The 21,604-nt window shown below is 41.4% G+C and overlaps 1 protein-coding gene across 5 annotated transcripts in view; it reads left to right on the forward strand.

Moving 5' to 3' along the window:
• Positions 1-21,604, forward strand: part of oxr1a (oxidation resistance 1a) — a 186,668-nt gene that overhangs the window by 127,173 nt on the left and 37,891 nt on the right. For 4 of the 5 annotated variants that reach the window (XM_080896643.1, XM_080896642.1, XM_080896645.1 and 1 more), the window contains one exon: positions 13,485-13,567. In XM_080896643.1, coding sequence (XP_080752769.1) covers positions 13,485-13,567 — 83 coding nt within the window. Of the gene's footprint in view, positions 1-10,826; positions 10,889-13,484; positions 13,568-21,604 lie in introns of those variants that run through there. The other variant, XM_080896646.1, reaches the window with a different exon arrangement.

Consider the following 21,604-nt stretch of genomic DNA (forward strand, 5'->3'; position numbering starts at 1 on the left):
CAGAGGCGCAAAACACCAGCTACTGGTAGACAGAACAGTCAGCCGAGACTGCAAGACCAGACTGACCAACCTGTGCACTGCCTGGATTGATTACAAGAAGGCCTATGACTCAATGCCCCACAGCTGGATACTGGAATGCCTAGAATTGTACAAGATCAATGGGACCCTAAGAGCCTTCATCAGGAACTCAATGGGGATGTGGCGTACAACACTAGAGGCCAACTCCAAGCCCATAGCACAAGTCACCATCAAGTGCGGGATCTACCAAGGAGATGCTCTGTCCCCACTGCTGTTCTGCATAGGCCTGAACCCCCTCAGTGAGATCATTAACAAGACTGGCTACGGATACCGACTACGGAACGGAGCAGTTGTCAGCCACCTCCTGTACATGGATGACATCAAGCTGTATGCCAAGAGTGAACGAGACATCGATTCACTGATCCACACTACCAGGCTATACAGCAATGACATTGGAATGTCGTTCGGACTGGAGAAGTGTAGCCGGATGGTAACAAAGAGAGGGAAGGTAGTCAGAACTGAGGGGATTGAACTACCAGAAGGCAACATTGCAGACATAGAGGACAGTTACAAGTACATGGGGATCCCGCAGGCGAATGGGAACCATGAAGAGGCCGCTAGAAAAGCTGCAACCACCAAGTACCTGCAGAGGGTCAGGCAAGTCCTGAGGAGTCAGCTGAATGGTAAGAACAAGATCCGGGCCATCAACACGTACGCCCTACCCGTGATCAGGTACCCTGCTGGGGTAATAGGCTGGCCAAAGGAGGAGATAGAAGCCACTGACATAAAGACAAGAAAGCTCCTTACCATGCATGGAGGGTTTCACCCCAAGTCCAGCACCCTGAGGCTGTACGCTAAGCGGAAGGAAGGGGGCCGGGGACTGGTGAGTGTCAGCACCACAGTCCAGGATGAGACAACGAACATCCAAGAATACATTGGGAAGATGGCCCCAACTGACCGAGTGCTCAGTGAATACCTCAGGCAGCAGAAACCCAAGAAAGAGGAGGGAAACGAGGAACCATCATGGAAGGACAGGCCCCTGCACGGTATGTACCACCGGCAGATAGAGGAGGTGGCTGATATCCAGAAATCCTACCAGTGGCTGGACAAAGCTGGACTGAAAGACAGCACAGAGGCACTAATCATGGCAGCACAAGAACAAGCTCTGAGCACAAGATCCATAGAGGCTGGGGTCTATCACACCAGGCAAGACCCCAAGTGCAGGCTGTGTAAAGATGCCCCAGAGACAATCCAGCACATAACAGCAGGGTGCAAGATGCTAGCAGGCAAGGCATACATGGAACGCCATAACCAAGTGGCCGGCATAGTGTACAGGAACATCTGTGCCGAGTATAACCTGGAAGTCCCGAGGTCAAAATGGGAGATGCCCCCAAGGGTGGTGGAGAATGACCGAGCTAAGATCCTGTGGGACTTCCAGATACAGACGGACAAAATGGTGGTGGCTAACCAACCGGACATAGTGGTGGTAGACAAACAGAAGAAGACGGCCGTAGTGATCGATGTAGCGGTTCCGAATGACAGCAATATCAGGAAGAAGGAACACGAGAAGCTGGAGAAATACCAAGGGCTCAGAGAAGAGCTCGAGAGGATGTGGAGGGTGAAGGTAACGGTGGTCCCCGTGGTAATCGGAGCACTAGGTGCGGTGACTCCCAAGCTAGGCGAGTGGCTCCAGCAGATCCCGGGAATAACATCGGAGATCTCTGTCCAGAAGAGCGCAGTCCTGGGAACAGCTAAGATACTGCGCAGGACCCTCAAGCTCCCAGGCCTCTGGTAGAGGACCCGAGCTTGAAGGATAAACCGCCCGCAGGGGCGTGCTGGGTGTTTTTATATATATATATATATATATATATATACACACACACATATATATATATATATATATATATATATATATATATATATATATATATATATATATATATATATATATATATATATATATATATATATATATGTGTGTGTGTATGTATATGTGTGTGTATTTATGTGTATATATATGTGTGTATATATATTAGGGCTGCCACAAACGATTATTTTGATAGTCGACTAGTCACCTATTATTTATGCGATTAGTCGACTAATCAGATCATCATCCACTGGACGTAAAACTACAGCTTATTGCACCAGCAGCATCTGCTCTTATATAACTATCATTAGCTTACAGCTTTAAGCTTTTAAGGTGCTAACTAAAAATAAAGACAAGATGATAGTTTATTCAATTTTAATGAAATTTGCAGATTGTTTCGGTGAAGTTTAATAAACTCCTTGCTATCTATAATATAACAGGACAACGGAGTATATTCTCCAGCATCTCACACTTCTGATAATCAGCTGTCTGCTTGACGTTTATTCAGCTGTGTAAAAACTATAACTTTAATCTCAGACAAACCGATTTACTCAGGAACAAATAAAATACTAAAAAAAAAAAAAAAAAAAAAGCCAAACAACAACATTTTTAATTTATCTAAGTGACTCATATATATTTAACCTGAGTAGCGAAAGACGGCGGTGGGTTTGAAAACAATTTTCCGGGAGTCCGGTGTTCTCACCGCGCTAGTGACCTAGCCCCCGGCTAGCTATCGAGCTAGTGGGTAACAGACGTCTCCGAAAACGTCGGAGCGCTTTTGAAAATATGTGGTGTCCTGATAAACTGAGCCGATATTTGAGGTTTACACAGCTACATTCTCGGCTGAAAATATGTTAAACGTTTATTTTGTGACCCAGAAAGTAGTGATGGGACGTTCTGTATCGAGGCTTCGGAGCGTGTGTCGAGTAATGAGGGGGCGTTTCCGCGAAGCGCGTATCGAGGCTTGCTTCATTTATGGGAGGAGCTGAAAATGATGACGTCCGAAGCCTCGCTGCCCGGCTGTACCACGTGACTGGTTCATGAAGCGGTTCGAATTTTTTCCGCGAGCTATGAGAGCGATATAAACCCCTCAGACTTCATTCAAAATGTGGGTGTTTGATGAAGAGTTGCGGTTAGTGAGAGTTTGGAGACAGTTTGGAGGTTTATGAGAGTGAGGAGAGAAAGTCAGGAGAGAATGGAGCCAGCTAAGAAGAGGAGGATGTCCTCCCCTGTGTGGGAACATTTTGATCTTATTCCTCCCAACAAGGTATGTGAATTTCCACAGAAGATGGATTTTCATAATACTGATGGTGCAATAAAACCTATGTTAGGCTGTCTGTACTTTTGTACAAGGTGAGGTGTTTGCTATGTGCCAGGGAGCTGGGATATAACAACAACACCTCATCCATGCTTAGGCACTACAGAGCTATGCATGAGAATAAGGGGAACACCGATTGTGGAGCAAGACCAGGTGAGCCATCAAATGCCATGATACTATAGCATGCTGTAATGTTACTAAATGATATAACAATATCATACAATGCAATAAGTGACGTGTGTGATATTTAAATTTGTGCTTTGTTTTTATTGTCTTTCCATACTGCCAGCATAAATATACACAGTATACTGCATCACTACAATATAGATGTTTTACACACTCCTTTTGTTGTTGACATTTACAGGCTGTGTGCAAAATGCCACACTCTTCAAATTCATACCAGCTATTATTTTTACGTCCAGTAGGTGTCCTGCTAGAGCAAATGAAGCTTCATGAAGCTTCGCGTTGGGGTGAACCAATTGGATGAAAAGCTTCAGTGCTTCATGGGGCTTCATCTGCCCATCACTACCAGAAAGAATAATAAGAGTAATATTAAAACTAACTAGCTGCCGCCATTGTTGGAAACTGAGCTGGGCCGCGCTATGAATTCTGGGACACAGCTGCTTCTTCTTCTTCTTCTTCGGGGTTTAACGGCAGCTGGCATCCTTGTACATGCAGTGCTGCCATCTTCTGTTTCAGTCCGTTATTACACTCTTAAATCCTACTACTTATTCCTGCGTCTTTTGTGATCTTACAAAGCTTCAAACGACGCGTCGACTATTAAATCAGTCGTCGACGATTTTGATAGTCGACGTAATCGTGACTAGTCGACAAATCGTGGCAGCCCTAATATATATATATATAGATATATATACATATAGATATATATATATATATATATATATATATATATATATATATATATATATATATATATATATATACATATAGATATATAGATATATAGATATATATACATATAGATATATATAGATATATATAGATATATATATCTAGATTCTTGTTTGTTAACAGAATTAGCTCTTTTTTTTTACCTTCTACATTTAATGAATGTTTGTATACATTTAGGGTTAACTTTTAGTTTGAATACTTGTTGTTACTGAGGACACATTTCAGCCAGCGCCAAAAAAGTGCACCAAGGCCAGAGACCCAATTATAAAGCTCATTATGATCACAGTGAGTCGGTCATTTTATTCTTCAGTTGAATCTGCTGGTGTGTAATGCAGACGGTTTTGCCACTGAGTCCTTTCAATAACACCTTTTCTCTTTAAGTCTGCATCAGGTTCGTCACTATGGAAACAGTCATGTCCACGCTGTCAGAATATTAATTGAACCGAGTGTGTGTGGGTTAGCACTGACACACCTCGGTGTCTGGGTTATAGCGTGCAGAGTGTGGAAAGGGAGGAATTTAGGACCACATTACCATACCAGCAGCTCAGCGGGGGTGTGATTAGTTGACACTGGGAGAGTGTTAATGAGAGGACAGGGCAGATCCGCTGCCTCCTGTTCTGGGGTGGACATAGCCACACATAAACACACCACACACACAGAGACACAAAACTGCAGTTCAGCAAAGTTTCAAATAAAGGCTGAGTGGTGTATAGGCTGGCCCATGGAGGCTGGTGGTTTAATATACTTTGGAGCTGAGTGGTACAGAGAGCGCTGGCAAAAGGGTGTTGCCTGTCACACTGTTTTCTGTGTGTTTAAGTCGACAGTCTCACGGCACTCATCCACTGTATATTCATTACAGTGTAAAACCTGCAGCCTATCACTGTCACACAACAATAATAGCCTCCACTATACACTACTGGTCGCACTTAGATTCTTCTCAGCGGTATTCATTGGAGACAGGGGGAGTGTTGATTACGAAAGATGAAATTTGCTATCGTTGTTGTGTTTTTATGTTACCGCAACTTGCACGGTGAGAAAAAATGATAGTTTAAATAAGTGTCCATAAGTGTAATTTAATTTCCCCCAGGTTGGAGACGTTTAAAGTATTAAAAAGTGTGCAGAAGAATTTGCTTTATCAAATATGATGTGGCCATCCAGGGGCCTTCTAACCCCCATCAGAACTACTTTAGCATGTGAATAATATCAGTTTGCATGTTGTGCTGTCAGTAATGGTTCAGTGAGGACTTGAGCCATGAATGAATTGAGATGTTGCTCTCTCTCTTTTACTGTGTGGATGGAGCTTTCTGGGCTCTCTGCACAGGCCTCTCAGCTCTCTCAGTGGAACTACATCAATACTTTGCTCATAGCGGGACAATACACTTCAATGTACAGCTCTGTAGCTTCAAAGTATAATAGATGACTTCCCATTCCACATGAGACAGAGGCCCACAGCGCTTGCCACTGCGTTTCACCATTATTAAGTTGCCATGTCCAGCTAAAAGCTTGGTGCCAAGATAACAGCAGCACCATCCACCTCTAAAATGGGATTTTGTCGGCATGTGTGATAATCAGCACTTTCTCGCCCCTGTTTTGTTTTAATGCATGTTTCAGTAACTTGATGGACAGTTCAGAATCTCAGCGTGCCTGAATAAGAGTTTGTCATTGCATGATGGATTCATAAGTGATTTTGATGGATCATTTGCCCACTGTCCAATACCAGGTGCACTCATGGCAAAGTGCAACCTCCTCCCCTTCTCTACATCTGAACATATACCTGTATATATATGCGCTCACCTCTGCAGGGTGTTGATCTGTTTGAGCCTCCCGTGTCACCGCTTGTTTAGTAACACAAGGCAGAAAATCAAAACTGCAAAGAAACACTGTTTTGTATTGTGAAACAGGCCTATAATCTTTTTAACCTGACCCTAACATTGGTTTTTGGATTTTGCTGTTGCTACTAAGCTGTTTGGACTTTGTATTTATAGGCTATGACAAGCTGTGCTAGAGGGCTGTCGATATCATTCATTCCCTTTAATACAAACAGATGTGTCAAACCTTATTTAATGCCTATTGATGTCTGAGATTTCCCCAGCTCTGCCCACTGTTTCTATCAGAGTGAATGCAACAGCCACAGTATTGGATGCAGGTATAGTTTTGAGTTGTTGCAATGAAACTTCAGCAAATTGGACTAGCATGCCACATTGTTTTATTCGCTTTGATTTTCATGGTGTCTTTGAATTTAACTGTCAGCTCTGTAGGTTGATAATTTTCATTTCCGTCAAACCATGTGGCAACCTTTCATTCCTAACCAGAACCCATTATACTAGATATCCAACCTTATCGTATCTAACCGAAACATTCTGTTTATTTATTATATATCACTGCATTGTGATTTTAAATGTAACAATTGATTGAAATCCAAAACCAAAACAGTGATTTACAACAATACGATAGTGTAAAGAGACACCATTGGTAATTGGCTGTCAGTCATTTACTGTTATTTTGATCAATTTTCTTTGTAAGGGTAGCTGTAGCTAGGGATATATATATATATATATATATATATATATATATATATATATATATATATATATATATATATATATATATATATATATATATATATATATATATATATATATATATACATATATATATATATATATATACATATATATATATATATATATATATATATATATATATATATATATATGTATATATATGTATGTATATATATGTATATGTATGTGTATATATGTATGTATATATATATATATATATATATATATATATACACACAAGCGACTGTTTTTACACGTTGTCGTTAGCAACAATGATGGTAAACCCAGCATGTGGCTCTGCTGTCCGCTTGTTTATTTTCCACATAAACCTTTCACAATAAAGCTCAAGATCCTTATGAGATTTTTCAAAATAAACCAGACCAGTCAAAACAAATCGACGACCTTATTTCTAAACGAGGAGCTACCTCTGTAGCATGGATGTGGTTTGGTTATGAAAAGTCTGACATGGACCAGAAAACTGTACTGTGCAGTTTACAGATGAGAAGCAAAGAAAGAGCCATCAGATGCTAAAAATAAAGACTCAAATGTTGGAACAGGCTTTTCCCCGCAGCACGCCGTGTAATAAATACTTACAAATAAAAGGCGCCCGTTACAACTTATGTCTAAAAATGTATAGTTTCATGCATCTGTCAAAACGCTCGACTTCAGCCCAGCTGGAAACACTTCACGCAAGTTGAGTTGCCCAAGATTCACAGAATTTACAGAAAATGTAAAGTTTTGTGACATATATCGTTGTCTGGATGATAAATGTCTTATATCGGGATATGAGATATTGGTCATATTGCACAGCCTTAGCTGTAGCATTAGCCAATGCCACACACTGTAGTATTTATAGCTGTCTTATTAGATGACCATTTTGAAATACATAAAACTAAACAAATACATGAGTGATAGTACAAAACACAAATGCAATAAAGCCACACAGTTCATCTTTAATGCTGGTTATTAACATTAAACAACATTAAACAAGTCTTGATGACTGCCCTGACGGTGCAGTGTGTTACAAGCCAGTGTAAACTAGTGTTTCCATGCTTCCTCCGTCACAAACTTTGTAATGAAAGTCTACACCTTTGTTAATCGGTCCTGTGTAGCACCTGTGTAGTGTGGTTGTATCGCAGAGCTCTGTCCCCCCTTACTGATTAGGAGGTTGTCTAAAAATAACATCTGGGGAGAGCAGTATATAGCCAGCAGGCAGGGAAAACAAGGGAGCAAGGGGAAATTGGCTGCTTGTGTATTCTACAGACCATGAGGGAATGTTAGTCAGAGAATTGTTGACTCTCCTATTCCCTGCCTGCTTCAGTTTGTCATGGCTGTGTACTAAAATGAAGGGGACCATATATTTAGCTGCTGTGATTCATGCTCAGCAGATTGCGCAGGTGCAGAACGCCGTTTGTTTTTAGAGTCAAATACAGTAGCATTTGCATTTAGCTCATCTCCAGAATCATTCAGATTGCCTTGCCAATGCATGGCCGCATTCAGGTTTGTTAAGCACACAAGATTCTCAGCGATGTACTTCACAGGGAAACCTTTCATTCTTTCCTTTTTTCTCCCTTGGTTATAACTCAATCACCAAGATGACACATTCATGACCATTATAAAAACATATCTGTGTGTTTCACTACCTCTTACAAGGATGTCCTTGTAAGAGATATTAAGTGCTCAGCTGTGTATGTGTTGTGGACTAAAACCTTTGTAGGCTTTTAATATTATTTTGAATTGACTGCAATTAAGAAGAGAAATGTAACTTCAAAAGATGTAGGTTAAAATGTTCATCTGTTTTCTTAATCTCTTATCCAATTACGCTGTAATCATATTTATCTCAAATACTTAAAGGGAGGTACACTACAATAACAACAACTAAGGTTTTTACAAGAAATAATGACAGTATAATCACTTCTTTAAATGTAAGCAATACATACGTAATTTTAAGTAGTGTGCAATTTACTGGTAATTTTACAGAAAACTAACAATATTTTCCCTGTATTATTGTAAACATGCTGCACTTTTCAGGGAGCAGGCTGTATTATGGAGTGGATTAATCCTACCTTTTTACATCTTTATTTAATATTCATCACGTTGATGTGCATGATGGATTACTTAATAATCCTTATGCTTTACCAAAAAATAAAACATGTAAATCCTTCTCCCTTACCAACTTGCAAGAAAAAAGTAAATACCATGAAAATTTGCAGGCCTGTGATCTTACAATGATTCAGCCAAGCTGAGCTAAATTATTTTTCCTTTATCAATCACTGTTTAAACACAATTTTAAAAAGCAGTGTGCAGAAAAGAGTGTCTCCTTCCCTGCAAAATACCTAGAAGTTAGGCAAGGTTAAGCCACCTCCTACACCCACACCCTGAAAAGTACAGTGTGCTTACGACGTAAGATAGGGAAACGTTGTTTGTTTTTGGGTATACTGCAGTAAAATTTGTGTCTCATTTCCCTGTAAAATACGAGTTACTTACAATTTCATTGTTTCTTCTTTTCTGTAAAATACAATGCAGTAGTTAAAATTACTTACATATTACTTTAATTATTTACAGATGCCTAAATTAATTAATAATATGGTTATTTCTTTATTTCCTGTAAAAGCCTGACTTGGTACACTTTTATTGCAGTGTACCATTTCATTAGTGAATTGTAATGACTTTATTAGTTGATGTTTCTTCTTAGTGATACTTGCTTTGCTGCGCCTTGCAGTGTTGTGTAGCCACGAGGCAGCGTCCACGATGTGGTCGCCTTTTTGTTTTTCTTTGGCTGAGTTGCTCAGAAAGGCATGAGCTCTTGTGACCGTTTCCATTAGTGAGAGACGGCCTTTGTTTTTCCCGACACACGGCAGCTCCTTTCAGTGTCTGAGCCGGTCTCACAGCCTCTCTCACACAGCTGACCCAGTGTTATTATAATTCAGCCAATTAATGAGCCAAGTAAAATGTTCCTTATGGGGAAACGACAGCAGTAAAGAAAGCTGACATTGTGGTAACGGTTGTTTTACTTGGTTGAACCACAAATTGGATAAAAGGTGACCTCGGTTTACATCTCCTTGAATGTTTTGTCAAACCGTGTCCGTGTTTGATCTATAATTGCGCCAATCATTTCTTCACACCGTTCCATTATGGCCTCATGCACCCAGTGCTCCTGCTTGTGCACATTATCCCACTATCCCAGTACATGTTGGGAAGTGCTTTACAGTTTTTGGTATTGACAGCAGAAACTTTATTTATTTATTTATTTATTTTTATTGAAGAGCAACATTCCAACACATCTCGAGATTCTGTTGGATCACACGGCATAAACTATGCTGTGATTTGTAGACTTGAGGAGATTCCTTGTATTGAAGCAGCGCGTATACTGAAACAGCAGATGCTGCCGGTTTCCTGCGGAGTGGAATGAAACCAGAGCCTTTCTTATTGAAGATGCCCTGGCGCTGTGCTCTGCTGCGTGTCTGGAGAGTGAATAAAATGCCCATTTCTTGTGCCATGATCCAGGGTGAAGTTTAATTTTAGAGCAATCACCGACTCCCCATGTGCGAACACCCCTGCAGCTGCTAATGTAGAGCTGCTTTTTTCTTTCACTGCGTGTCTGTTTTGGTCCTCATTGCTAGTTCATGTTCTCCCACTCCTGGCATTTTCCAAAATTTGGAAGTCTGAGGCATCGTCACTGCTTTCTTATGTTGTTAGCCCACTCAGCTTGGACCAGCTAACAAAGCACATCAACACCTCTGCTGTCTACTTACTGAGTCGCATATTGGGTTTCAGTCTGCCATGCTGCCATGACCAGCAATTAAACAGCGACACAGTGGATTATTCATTCATAACAGGGAGAGGATGAACTCACAGTTATGACAGGTCGCCTCTAAAAAGCACCACAAACTCCATCATCCACAATCAGCAGCTCCAGATTGTGTTTTCCTACTGAAAGCAATCATCCGTCAAAGGTTTTCATTTAGATGGAGGATAATTGATTTGGCGCACGTTCGCAGTTTGGCAGGTCAGTATGTTTTTGATCAAAACAACTTGCTTTCCAAGAATTTCAAAGTGCTACACAGGTTGTCATGTGTTGTAATTTTGCAGGACAGAGTTGATTAAATCAAACCTCATAGTGTTTCAGAGAGAGTGGCTTTTATATTGAATGAATTGGTTTCATTGCAGATATCTTGGATGGACCTGTCTGAAAATTCCACTAGTAATGTAAGTGTGATGTGTGAGCCAGCAGAGACATAGTCTGCCACAGTGATTCCCAGCTTGAAGTCCTTTTAACTGATGAACTTATAATGAGGGGTGACATGATGGTCACTAGGGTAGGAATTGATAAAATGCTAAATTGTTCTATGCTTTTTGGGTGGTTTCCTTAGGAAAGACTATATAGGCTTCAGGCCTTTAAATTCATTTATTGAATTTCATAAGAGCTGCTCGTGGTCTTTAGTGGTTCCATAACAGACCATTGGACCCAAACACAACATGAATGAATTGATTTGGGAGACCTTGTCACAAGAAACATAAGTTACAGCAGCACGATGATCCATTCATTAGCAAGCTAATAATGAAAATACTGTTGAGCCGCCAGTGCTACCCTTCGCCCTCCTAGTATGGTATTAATAACCCTGGAGAACCAATGGGGTCAGATCCTACCCCATTGGTTTACTAGGGAAACCATGGGGTCAAATTTGACCCCATGGGTTCTCCAGGGTTAATTTGAAGGTTCTAGGTGACCTAATTTGACCTCTGACCTTGACTTTGAGATCAAGGTCACTGACAACTAATCCAAGATTGTTAGTGTCATATTATGAATTATGAATCCTAGATGGCTTCTTTTTTGAGTTATCACATTCACAACCATGTCCACACTGTCCGCCCACACAGCAGGGTGATAAGAGTACCCCATCAGTCTTTCACGGCTGAGGGGTAATAATAATAGTGGTGTATAAGAAAAAATGTAAATTTACAGCAGGTAATTCCACAGATATTGGTCTAAAAATCAATTTCTAGAAGAAAATGAAAACCAGTATTTTATTTTCCTGCTTCGACAATAAAATACTCATGATGGTGCCGCAAAATTAATGTAACATCACCAGCAATCAGTGCACTTAGTGATAATAAAAAAAGTTTGCAGAGCTTGTTTTAGAAGAGTACTATTCTCTTCTTTATTATGCAAAGAATTCAGTGATAGTTCTCTGTACGCCTTGTATAGATTGCAGACAGGAACTGCTTATAGCTTATAGTTTCAATAGTAGACCTGCTATGATGTGCGGTTTGGAGACGGTTGTATGGAAAGACGGAGGGTGGGATGGACAGGATTAGAAGTGAGTATATATGGGGGATGACTTGGGTTAGGCAACATTAGCTGCCTGTCTGACATCTCTGATTATGACTGTATTGTATATTTTTTCAGAAACGTAAGCCACATCATCGTTGCTGTACACCTGAAGCAGCTCTGTTTCCCCCCCTCCCCTCTCACTCACTGCCAGGCACTCCTAAGCCCCAGAAATAGCAACACTGGTGTATGACTCATGTTTTGAGCTATCTCAGATGCCTGATGATAAGGGAACGAATAACGCCGCTGATTAGCCATGTGCAGCATCTACAAAACAAAGACTTACGAGAGAGGTGTCTGAGGGTATCGGGTCAACATATGTGCATCATAAATATTTTATATAAATCCAATAGCCTCCTCCAATCATCTCTTCTTTGGTCCCACACCCTACCCCTGAATAAATAAATGCTTGTATAGTATTCTTGAAGCTCAGTGGCCGACTTGCTCAAGTCAAAGAGCAACGTTGGCCTCTTTTCAACATCATCTTCATTCCCAAGAGCATCCTTCTTTCATCTCCATCCCATCTTTTGTCTTTCATCTACTGATTTTCAGTATTCCATCCACCCTTCTTGCCTTTATCCTTCTGTCTTATCCCATCCCCACCCCGACCCTTCTCCAACTGTATAACTCCACCTTCTCCTGTCCCCATTAACCCTTTGTCCCTTTATCTTCTGCACCACCCTAGCCTACCCGTCTTTTCCCATATCATGCATTTTTCATGTTCTCTGACTAAAACCTCAGTAGCCGCAATTGCCCTCCTGTTATCCTCTGCCATCCACCTTAAATTTGCTCTGCCTTCTACTTCCTTTACATACCTGCCAGGTCCTTCCAGGAAGAGTAGAGACGTTGTAAATGTCATTTTTAACCCCCACCCCCCAAACACTACACTTCTTCCTCTTTAGCTGTCACTGTTCTATGGAACATCCTTCCATTACCCAACCAACATGTAGCATCGAGCCCTTCCTTCCCCTCCATCAACACTCCAGTTCAGCCCCCCTTTTCCTTTTTTTCCCCTTCTGTCTCCAGCTTAGCACGCCCCGCTTCCCATCTGAATCCACCTCCTTCTCCTCTTCTTGGGCTCGCAATCAGATCGTCGGTGCCCTGATGGAGGTCAGTCTGGTCTCCGTCTGCTGTGAGAGGCAACGGGGGGAGTTGGCCAAGATTTTCAGCCCCTGTCATTGCGCTGCACGGCGGGCCAGGAGGAGAAGGGAGCGAGAGAGGGAGGGGAGGCAGATGAAGGAGAGGACAGTGCGATAGAGAGAGAGAGAGGAAAAGCAGGAGGGTAGCAGCAGAGCGAGAACAGGAGAGATAGAGAGAGCGAAAGTGGTCCGGGCGCTCACATTGCTGGCTGGCTGGCTCGCTCACTGTTGACGAATGAGCTGTCTACCCACGGGGCTGGGAAACGGCAGCTTGTGACAAGCTGGGGAGAGAGGAACATGAATGTAATGCGCACCTTGCCTCGTTTGCTTTCAGATACTGGCCAGAAGAAGACTCCAGAAAAGAAGGATGGCAGGCGCATGTCGTTCCAGAGACCCAAAGGGACCATCGAATATTCTGTGAGTAACACACAAGCAACTCTCCGCTCCTCCTGTATTAATGCTGTTGTGTGTTTTTGATGCCTTTCTGCTCTGCTCCTTTGCTGCTGCTGCTGCTGCTGCTGCTTCAGTGTGTGTCTCCTGCTGGTGGATTATGTAGCTCTGACTATCTCCAACAATATTCAAGCTGTAGTGGTTGTGCTTGTGTATGGTGAAGGCACATGCTTCGTAGCTCATTAGTGAGGGCGATAAGCATTTTGTGTATTTTGCCAGCCTAGCACGTGTATCTCATCCTCAAACTGTTTACATAAAGAGGGCAGTGTGTGTGTGTGTGTGTGTGTGTGTAGTATACATAGTATGTGTAAACAGACGAGTGGGGTTACTGATAGAAATCTTATGGAAACAATATATTCTCTGTTAAAGATACAGCCTCAGCTCCATTTTGCACGTAGATGTATAGAAAGCAGAGCTCTGTTCTTTCCTCCAGCTGAACTAGAGCAGGACAGGCAGGCAGGAGCGCTGGCAGGATGTGCATTTGTTTTTCCACTTGTTCTGTCCGCCGCGAATCGGCGAGCATTCCACCACAGCGCTCGCTGTGCTCACGAATGACCTTCCGACTGCCTTGTCATTTCTATTGATTTAGCTGTTGTGTAGGAGAAAGGAGGGGGGTTGGTGAAGTAATACGGGGAGAGGGAGAGAGGACTCTGGTTCCCTGGCATGAACTGAAAATGGAACTGTGTGTGCTTTGCCTTGTTGTGTTCTTCAAATGACCCTCAAATCCAGCTGCAGTCAGACTGCCTTTCCTCGCCTTTCTCTCTGTGGAAGTGGGATTGCTGTGGATCTGTCTGTCTCTCTGCTGAGGACTGAGGAGGAGATGAAGAGAGGAAGGAAAGGGAAGAGGGAGCTAGGGAGCTTACTGTCATTCCTCTACCCTAACCCCACTGTTATTGTTCCCATCAGTGCTGTTGGCTCCAGTGTGATTTCCCAGCACCAACACCGCCTCCACCTCTACCGGCTGGCCTAACCTGTCAGTCATCTGAGACCTGCTGATTGACAAGGGCCTTGTTTACCTCACCGGGGCTCGAACAGGCTTAACGGTTACGACAGGATATTTGTCAGAGCTAGGGCACTGTGTCATGGCCCCTTCATATAAACAGAGGGGCAACAAAGAGTCAGCAAGATGGACAGAAATGCTGACATTCAAGAAAAATAGGGAGATATTTGAAGGATTTGTATCTTAATCAAATGCTGCCCACCCACTAAATTATTGCTAAAGTGATGGATGCAGTGAGCAGTCTTCCTCTATCACTGGGTCCTGTAGTTTCATAGCGAGCGTTAACCTACAGCGTTCTCGGGGATATAACCAAATCTTGCCGACACTGTGAGAGACACATGACCGCCAGTCCCAGTGATTGAGAAGCGGCTTTATCTTAAACCTATCTCCCACTCTGAGGATGGCAGGAACGGCGATGTTTCCGTATTTCGCTGTCCATCAGATAAGTTTATAATCTATTGCACAGCACCGACAGGAAAAAGGAGTTTCCGTTTGTGCCACTTTATCAATACAGTCGCCCTCCCTCTTCCTCCGTCCTTCTTCTCCTTCTTCCTTCCTTTACGTCTCACACAGGCTTCTTTCTGCCCCCCTCTTTTTTTCTTTTTTTTTAGTTTTGAGAAATCACCTGTGCAGCTCCCATCTGCCTAGACACTGATAACACCAGTTCATTCAGCCAAGTCCAGCTATTGGCTGACCTGCATCCAATTAAAAAAGTGTTTGAAGTCTCTGGAAACAACAGAGATGGATGAGGAGACAGAAAGATACAGACAGAGCGAGACAAAGACTAGCACACAAGTGAGTCGCTATCGACAGGGTGGGGACTGTCTTTCCACAGACTGCCCGTGAGGACGGTCACTCAAAGTCAAATGAAACGAAGAACAGAAAAAGTGCTGGCCACAAGTGTTTTTCTCCAGACACACTAGCTTTATCACACCATGGAGATGGATGCTCCAGTTGGATTGCTATTTTGGATCTTGCCTGAGTTCCTCATAGACCCATTAGGTGTCCTGACTATCTCCTGGCCCCTTTTATTGCATACGCAGGTTTTACATTTGCTCCCTTAACCATCATTTCTGTTTGATATGATAGCTTTGTAAAGTAAACTCTCGTTTATTCTGGGACCTAGAGGCGTATGTAAAAAACAAAAAGCATTCAGACAGGGCCAAGTCCTAGTGCATATTTAGGTGCATGATGAGGTAAAAGTGCACTGAGTATGTTAAGTAACAATCACTCAGTACTCTGGGACACTTTGCACAATGCTTAGCCTCAGTTTATGCCTCTCGTGTTTTACTTTATATTGAATCATACTGTTCTCGCAGTATGTTTGAAACTGAATATAATAATGTTTATATTAATATATTGAAAGTAAAATGAAACTAAAATTAAAAACAGGTTGTGGTTTATGACCACAGTCATTTTCATGCACCACATCAGATTGTTTGATGTCTACATGGTTACAAGTTGGGGTCCATGGTTACAAGTTGTTAGAAGTGGTCCACCCCTTTGGACCACTTCTAACAACTACCGTCCTCACCATTATATACTTCCTTTGGTAAAGTTGATTTGTTTATGTGCTGTTTAATTATTGTACAATAATGGGGGGGGTTTTCTAAGAAATTGTTGGATTTTTGAGATCCTGTCACCAATCTGTACAGCAAACATTAACCAACTGATAGCAGTCTTCCTTTACCACCACAACCAGCTGGAATATGGGTCCTGATACACACCTGTATGCTTTTTCCACATCTGACACCTAATGGTGTTACAGTTTGGATATGGATGCTGTCAGGGGAGGATATCGCTATAGAAAAAATTACCTTTTCTTCAACAGAATCAAAAGGGGATATACATTGTTTATTTATTTCTGACTCGTGATCAGTTTACTATATGCAAAAACGTAAACAGTAGTTGGACTTTGTGTTTAGAAGCAGCATTTTAAGCTGCTTAGCTCCATTTATACCTGATTTGGATTTTGGACATAAGCATCAAGAGGAAGTGAACAGATTCTGACAGCTTTAACAATCAGCTAACTAGGCAGTGGTGCAAAAAAAAAATCTGCATACAAATTCATATCTGTTAAAACTGGTTGCTTAACTTGAACGTTGGTAAGGACGTAAGAAGCATAAGCTGGGCTCCACCTACAGTAACTATTGTCATCTCCAGTAGATGGAACCAGGAAGCAGGAAACTGGTCTGCAAACTAAGGCAAATATACTGTATAAAACTCCCCTCCAGTCGTCTTCCTTAGACCTCTTCCAATATATCAGGATATAACGGATTAATTTAGTCACATCGTAACCAGTGTCCCAAACAGGAAGGCTTGCATGTACAACAGGAATTGGAATCATTTTTTCATGTTGAGTCATGTTTAGGTCATTTTTTTGGCCTGAACATCCCTCTCCCTTTTTCAGTCTATTGAAGTGCTCTCAGCTGAACTGGCATAGCAGAGCTTTCATTATATTTTGTACAGTGACACTAGAGAGTGGTGAGGGGAAGGACTGTCTGGATACCAGATTTGTGGGGAAAAAAGAAAGTTGTCAGAATTGGTTATCTAGTTATTCTGGCAACAACACGAGCAGTCAGATAGATTTGAAACTGTTTTGGATCTAGATGATTAAAGAAAACAAACAATAAAACAAACTGAGATCTATTCAGGTATTAACCGCAGATTTACTTTTACAACATGATTTGCTGAGTAGTGCATTGAATCTTTAGGGCCTTGTGAATGGCATAGTCAGTTGGTGATTTGATGAGTCTGTTATTCAATTAATTTGGTCCCAATAGATGGATTGCAATTAGTTTATTTACAGTATGTCAGAATGGGCAGAGAGTGAAGCCAAATTTTTGTGCATGGTGCCTGGAAAAGCAATATCAGTAATTTTAGTGTTGTCAAAATGATTGCTGAGCACGCTGACAACAATTGTGGTTTCCTGTGAAATGTCTCAACTGTTGGATGGTCATTACACACCTAATCTTCCCTCAGGATGAGTTATAATATCACTGGCATTCTGTCATGTAGACCAGACTCGTGGTCTTAACTCTGGGAATGTTTTTAATTTGGCAGAAGAGAGCAAGCTCTTGGATGTAAAGTGTCGTTTAAACACAGGAAGCCATAAATGACTTTCCCTAGTAAAATGCTGTCTAAAAATACCTACAGAAAATCTTGTGTTTTACATACTTTGTAAGTCCTATATTCTGCTTAGAATAATCATAGTGTGATGCAGGCATAGCATGACTCAGATGTGAGGAAGGTGTAGGCTTGTAATGATGGAGACCATGGTCACTCCGTATCAGCAGTCTGCAGGTTTAATGGTCTCTGCTGGGCTCAGAGGAAGCACTGTGGGCATTGGAGAACTTCAGGGACATTAGATGAGTCATACACAGAGTCTCAGGTGTGTGTTTGTGCCATGCATGCCCACACAGAGACTTGCACACACACACATTAGTGGTAATCTTAACTTCCCAACCTCCTGACAATTAGTCACTTTGATTTCATTATTCACTGCTGGGTGAGAGAGGGGGAGCCCACTGTTTGAGCTCTTTCAACAACTTCCTGTCTGAGAGCAGCAGTCAATAGATGATGGAGAAATGATGAAACTGAAGGGGCGTGTGGATGGAGGAGGGGATAGTGGGGAATAGATGTGGAGTAGATGGGGACCCATGGATAAGTAGTTGGATGGATAAAAGGGGGAGATTGATTAATGGCCTAGATCAAAGCATTGTTATTGAATGTGCTCACCCTACATGTTGGACTCTGATTTTTGATTAAAGTGAAATTGGACTCATTTCCAGCTCTGTATTTTCTTATTGCAACTCTTGACTTAGAGTGAGGGTGGCCTTCAAGAACTTGAAGTCCACCCTGTGTCACTGTTCTGTTTTCTGCTGTACTGAAAGCTGAAATGTAACCATAAGTTAAAAAAAAATGTGGCACACACAAAACCAACTTCTGTCTGTTACATGTTTAAGTCTATGTGACCTTCATAAGTATTCGTATTTGTTTCTGGCCCACAGACATTCAAAACCTGTAATTTCACATTGATGAGTTAAACATTTTTTTTTATATTTTTGGATTTTTTTGTGTAATTAAAACACAGATATAAGATACCTCTAGGTTAGTCAAAGTTTTTAGGTTGTTTTGTCCATAAAGAGCTCTCACAGCTTTACTGTCCCTACCACAGAGGAATTACTGATGGGCCCATTTGACCTCCTTTTAGACAATCCTGACTCAAGCACTCCCTCCACTTTGGTTGTTCTGTGTCATGGTGAGCGTCTCTCTGCTTGGCTGCCTCATGTGTGTCATATGTGTTGGTGAGTCAGTGAAAAGACCATCAAAGCCTGAAGCAGCGGGAAGAATCAACGAGACGGCAAACCTACTGTGGGTCACCCCAAAACGAACAGAATAATGTCACTTTCTCACATGTGACTTACTGCGGCTCTTTATTAAGGCCTGCAAACAATCAGCACACAGTACACATACCATTAGGGTAGTAAGGACAAAGTCACCATGGCAACTGTCATGCAAAGCTGAGCTTCATTCTTCATTATAAAATGAGGAGCAGTAGCTCCTCCGATGTTGCATTGTAGGTGATTCAACCGTACGCTGGAGTTTTATTTTCAGTTTGATGGCGTCGCGGTCGATTCTTTTTTACCCTTGTTCTGCCGCTTTAATTTCTTCTGTTCATTCAAAATTTAAAGAGCACAAACACACGTCCTGCATACTTGTGTGCATCAACCAGCACCTGTGAATGTCTATAATTAAACAGCTTATGCTTATAGTGCTGTGATTACATCTTATTTCCCTTGTTGACCTTTAGCAGTAGCACTTGTAGATTTGTTCTCATGTGCCGTACTTAACATTACATGCCAGCAGACTCCTTAACGGAGCCATTTGTCTTAGTCCAGCCGAGTAACTGCGCTTGTTGAATCTGTTCGTTCTGTCCCGTTCGACGAGGTGACCATTCACTGATGTCACTTTCAAGATGGCTTTTGTGGCCTTCCTCTACCCTTCTCCTCAAGGAGAGACTGCCAGTAGGAAAGCTTAATTATTCATCTGCAGTTTGAGATGAATAATGGGTAGTATTGATCCAGAGGATAAGAAGATGGGATCCACCTGTCTTAAGTGGCCATGAACCTGATGGCAATTGCTCTCTCTTTCTCTTTTCCTCCCTCTCTCATCCTGCTGTCAATGTGTCAGTAACAGGTCTTTATCAGTGGGTCACATTTGACTGTCCTCTGTCGTATTCCACTTAATTGAGTTACAGATGGCTTCTCTTACAGTACGATCGATGGCTGAAGTCTCTGAGGCGTGGAGCTGTATGCATTTCATTTTACTGATGTATGTTTATTTGTTTATTTATTTGTTTATTTATAAGGAACCCCATTAGCTTCCACAACAGTGGTTGCTAGTCTTCCTGGGGCCCAAACCATCAAATACCACCAAATAAAATGTTACACAATGAGTTGGATGCAAAAATGTCCACATAATATGGCTCTTACATCCACAATAAGGTTTTACAATTCTGAAAATGTAAACATGTAAATATTAAAAATGATAAGAAAAACACTCAAACAAAATACACAATTTCCATTACAAGTGACATTACCCTCTACAATTTTTACAAATAAAGCATAAGGCAACTTATTCCACTGAAAAGATGCTCTAAATATAACAGAGTTTTTCAAAAAGTTACTTTTAACTCGAGGAGTTACTAAATTGTGGTTAGTTGAGAATCGTGTAGCATGATTATGTATTTCATCTGGATACTGCAACTGAGCATAAAAAAAGTGTGGTGTGTTTACCAGTATTGCTTTCTTTAAAAATACAAGTAAGCCATAGTATAATTTAGCTTGTACAGAAAGCCAAGAAAGTTTATCGTGCATTTTATCAATACTTGTATAATATGAACACCTTAACACTAATCTGGCCGCCCTATTTTGGACTAACTGAAGTCTGTTCAGATCTGTCTTATTAGCTGCTGACCAAATGATTGAGCAGTACTCTAGATGAGATAATACTAGTGCATTAATGACATCTTTCATAATTGAAGAAGTGATATAAAAAGAGCATTTCCTAGCTATAGCTATGCCCTGTCCCATTTTCTTAATAACAGAGTTTATGTGCTGAGACCATGAAAGGTGGTGGTTTATGGTAACACCAAGTAATTTAATCTGGGTGACTTGTTCTAATACCGATCCAGCTATGGAAAGATTTAGTTGTGGGCTGTTGACGAAGCGTACTCTACTTCCTATTAACATGGATTTGGATTTAGACACGTTTAAAATCATGTTGTTTTTACTTATCCAATCAAACACGTTCAGCAAATCTAGTTGTAATACGCTTGTCAATTCAGAGTGGCTACTGGCTGAATAAAACATGGTGGAGTCATCAGCATACATTACAAGATGAGATTTATCCAGGACATACGGCAAATCATTTGTAAAGACTGAATAGAGAAGTCGACTGAGGCAGCTGCCTTGGGGTAGACCACAGTTCATTTCACAGCCCTCTGAGAAATAACCATTATAATAAACCTTTTGCCTTCTTCCAGACAAATAACTTTCCATCCAGCACAAAGCAGCTGGTGAAAATCCATAACATTTTAGCTTATCTATCAAAAGATCATGATTTATCAAATCAAATGCAGCACTAAAATCCAAAAATACCACCCCGGCCAGATTCCCATTATCTAGATATTTATACCAGTTATCTGTCATGTGAATAAGAGCTGAACTGGTGGAATAACCAGGTTTGTAGGCATGTTGAAACTGAGTGAGTAACTGATTTTCTGTTAGGTAATGTTGAATTTGTTCATAGACAATCCTCTCCATAATTCTACTTAGAACGGGGAGTAGACTAATAGGTCTGCTATTGACACCATTAAAAACGTCATTCTTGTTTTTAGGAATGGGAATTATTTTCGATTCTTTCCACTGCAATGGAAATAAGCTGCATGCCAAAGATCTATTAAATATGTGACATATAGGAAGGGACACAAACTTGGCTGC

The sequence above is a fragment of the Rhamphochromis sp. 'chilingali' genome, assembly GCF_963969265.1.
Source record: "Rhamphochromis sp. 'chilingali' genome assembly, chromosome: 11".
Taxonomy (NCBI): Eukaryota; Metazoa; Chordata; class Actinopteri; order Cichliformes; family Cichlidae; genus Rhamphochromis; species Rhamphochromis sp. 'chilingali'.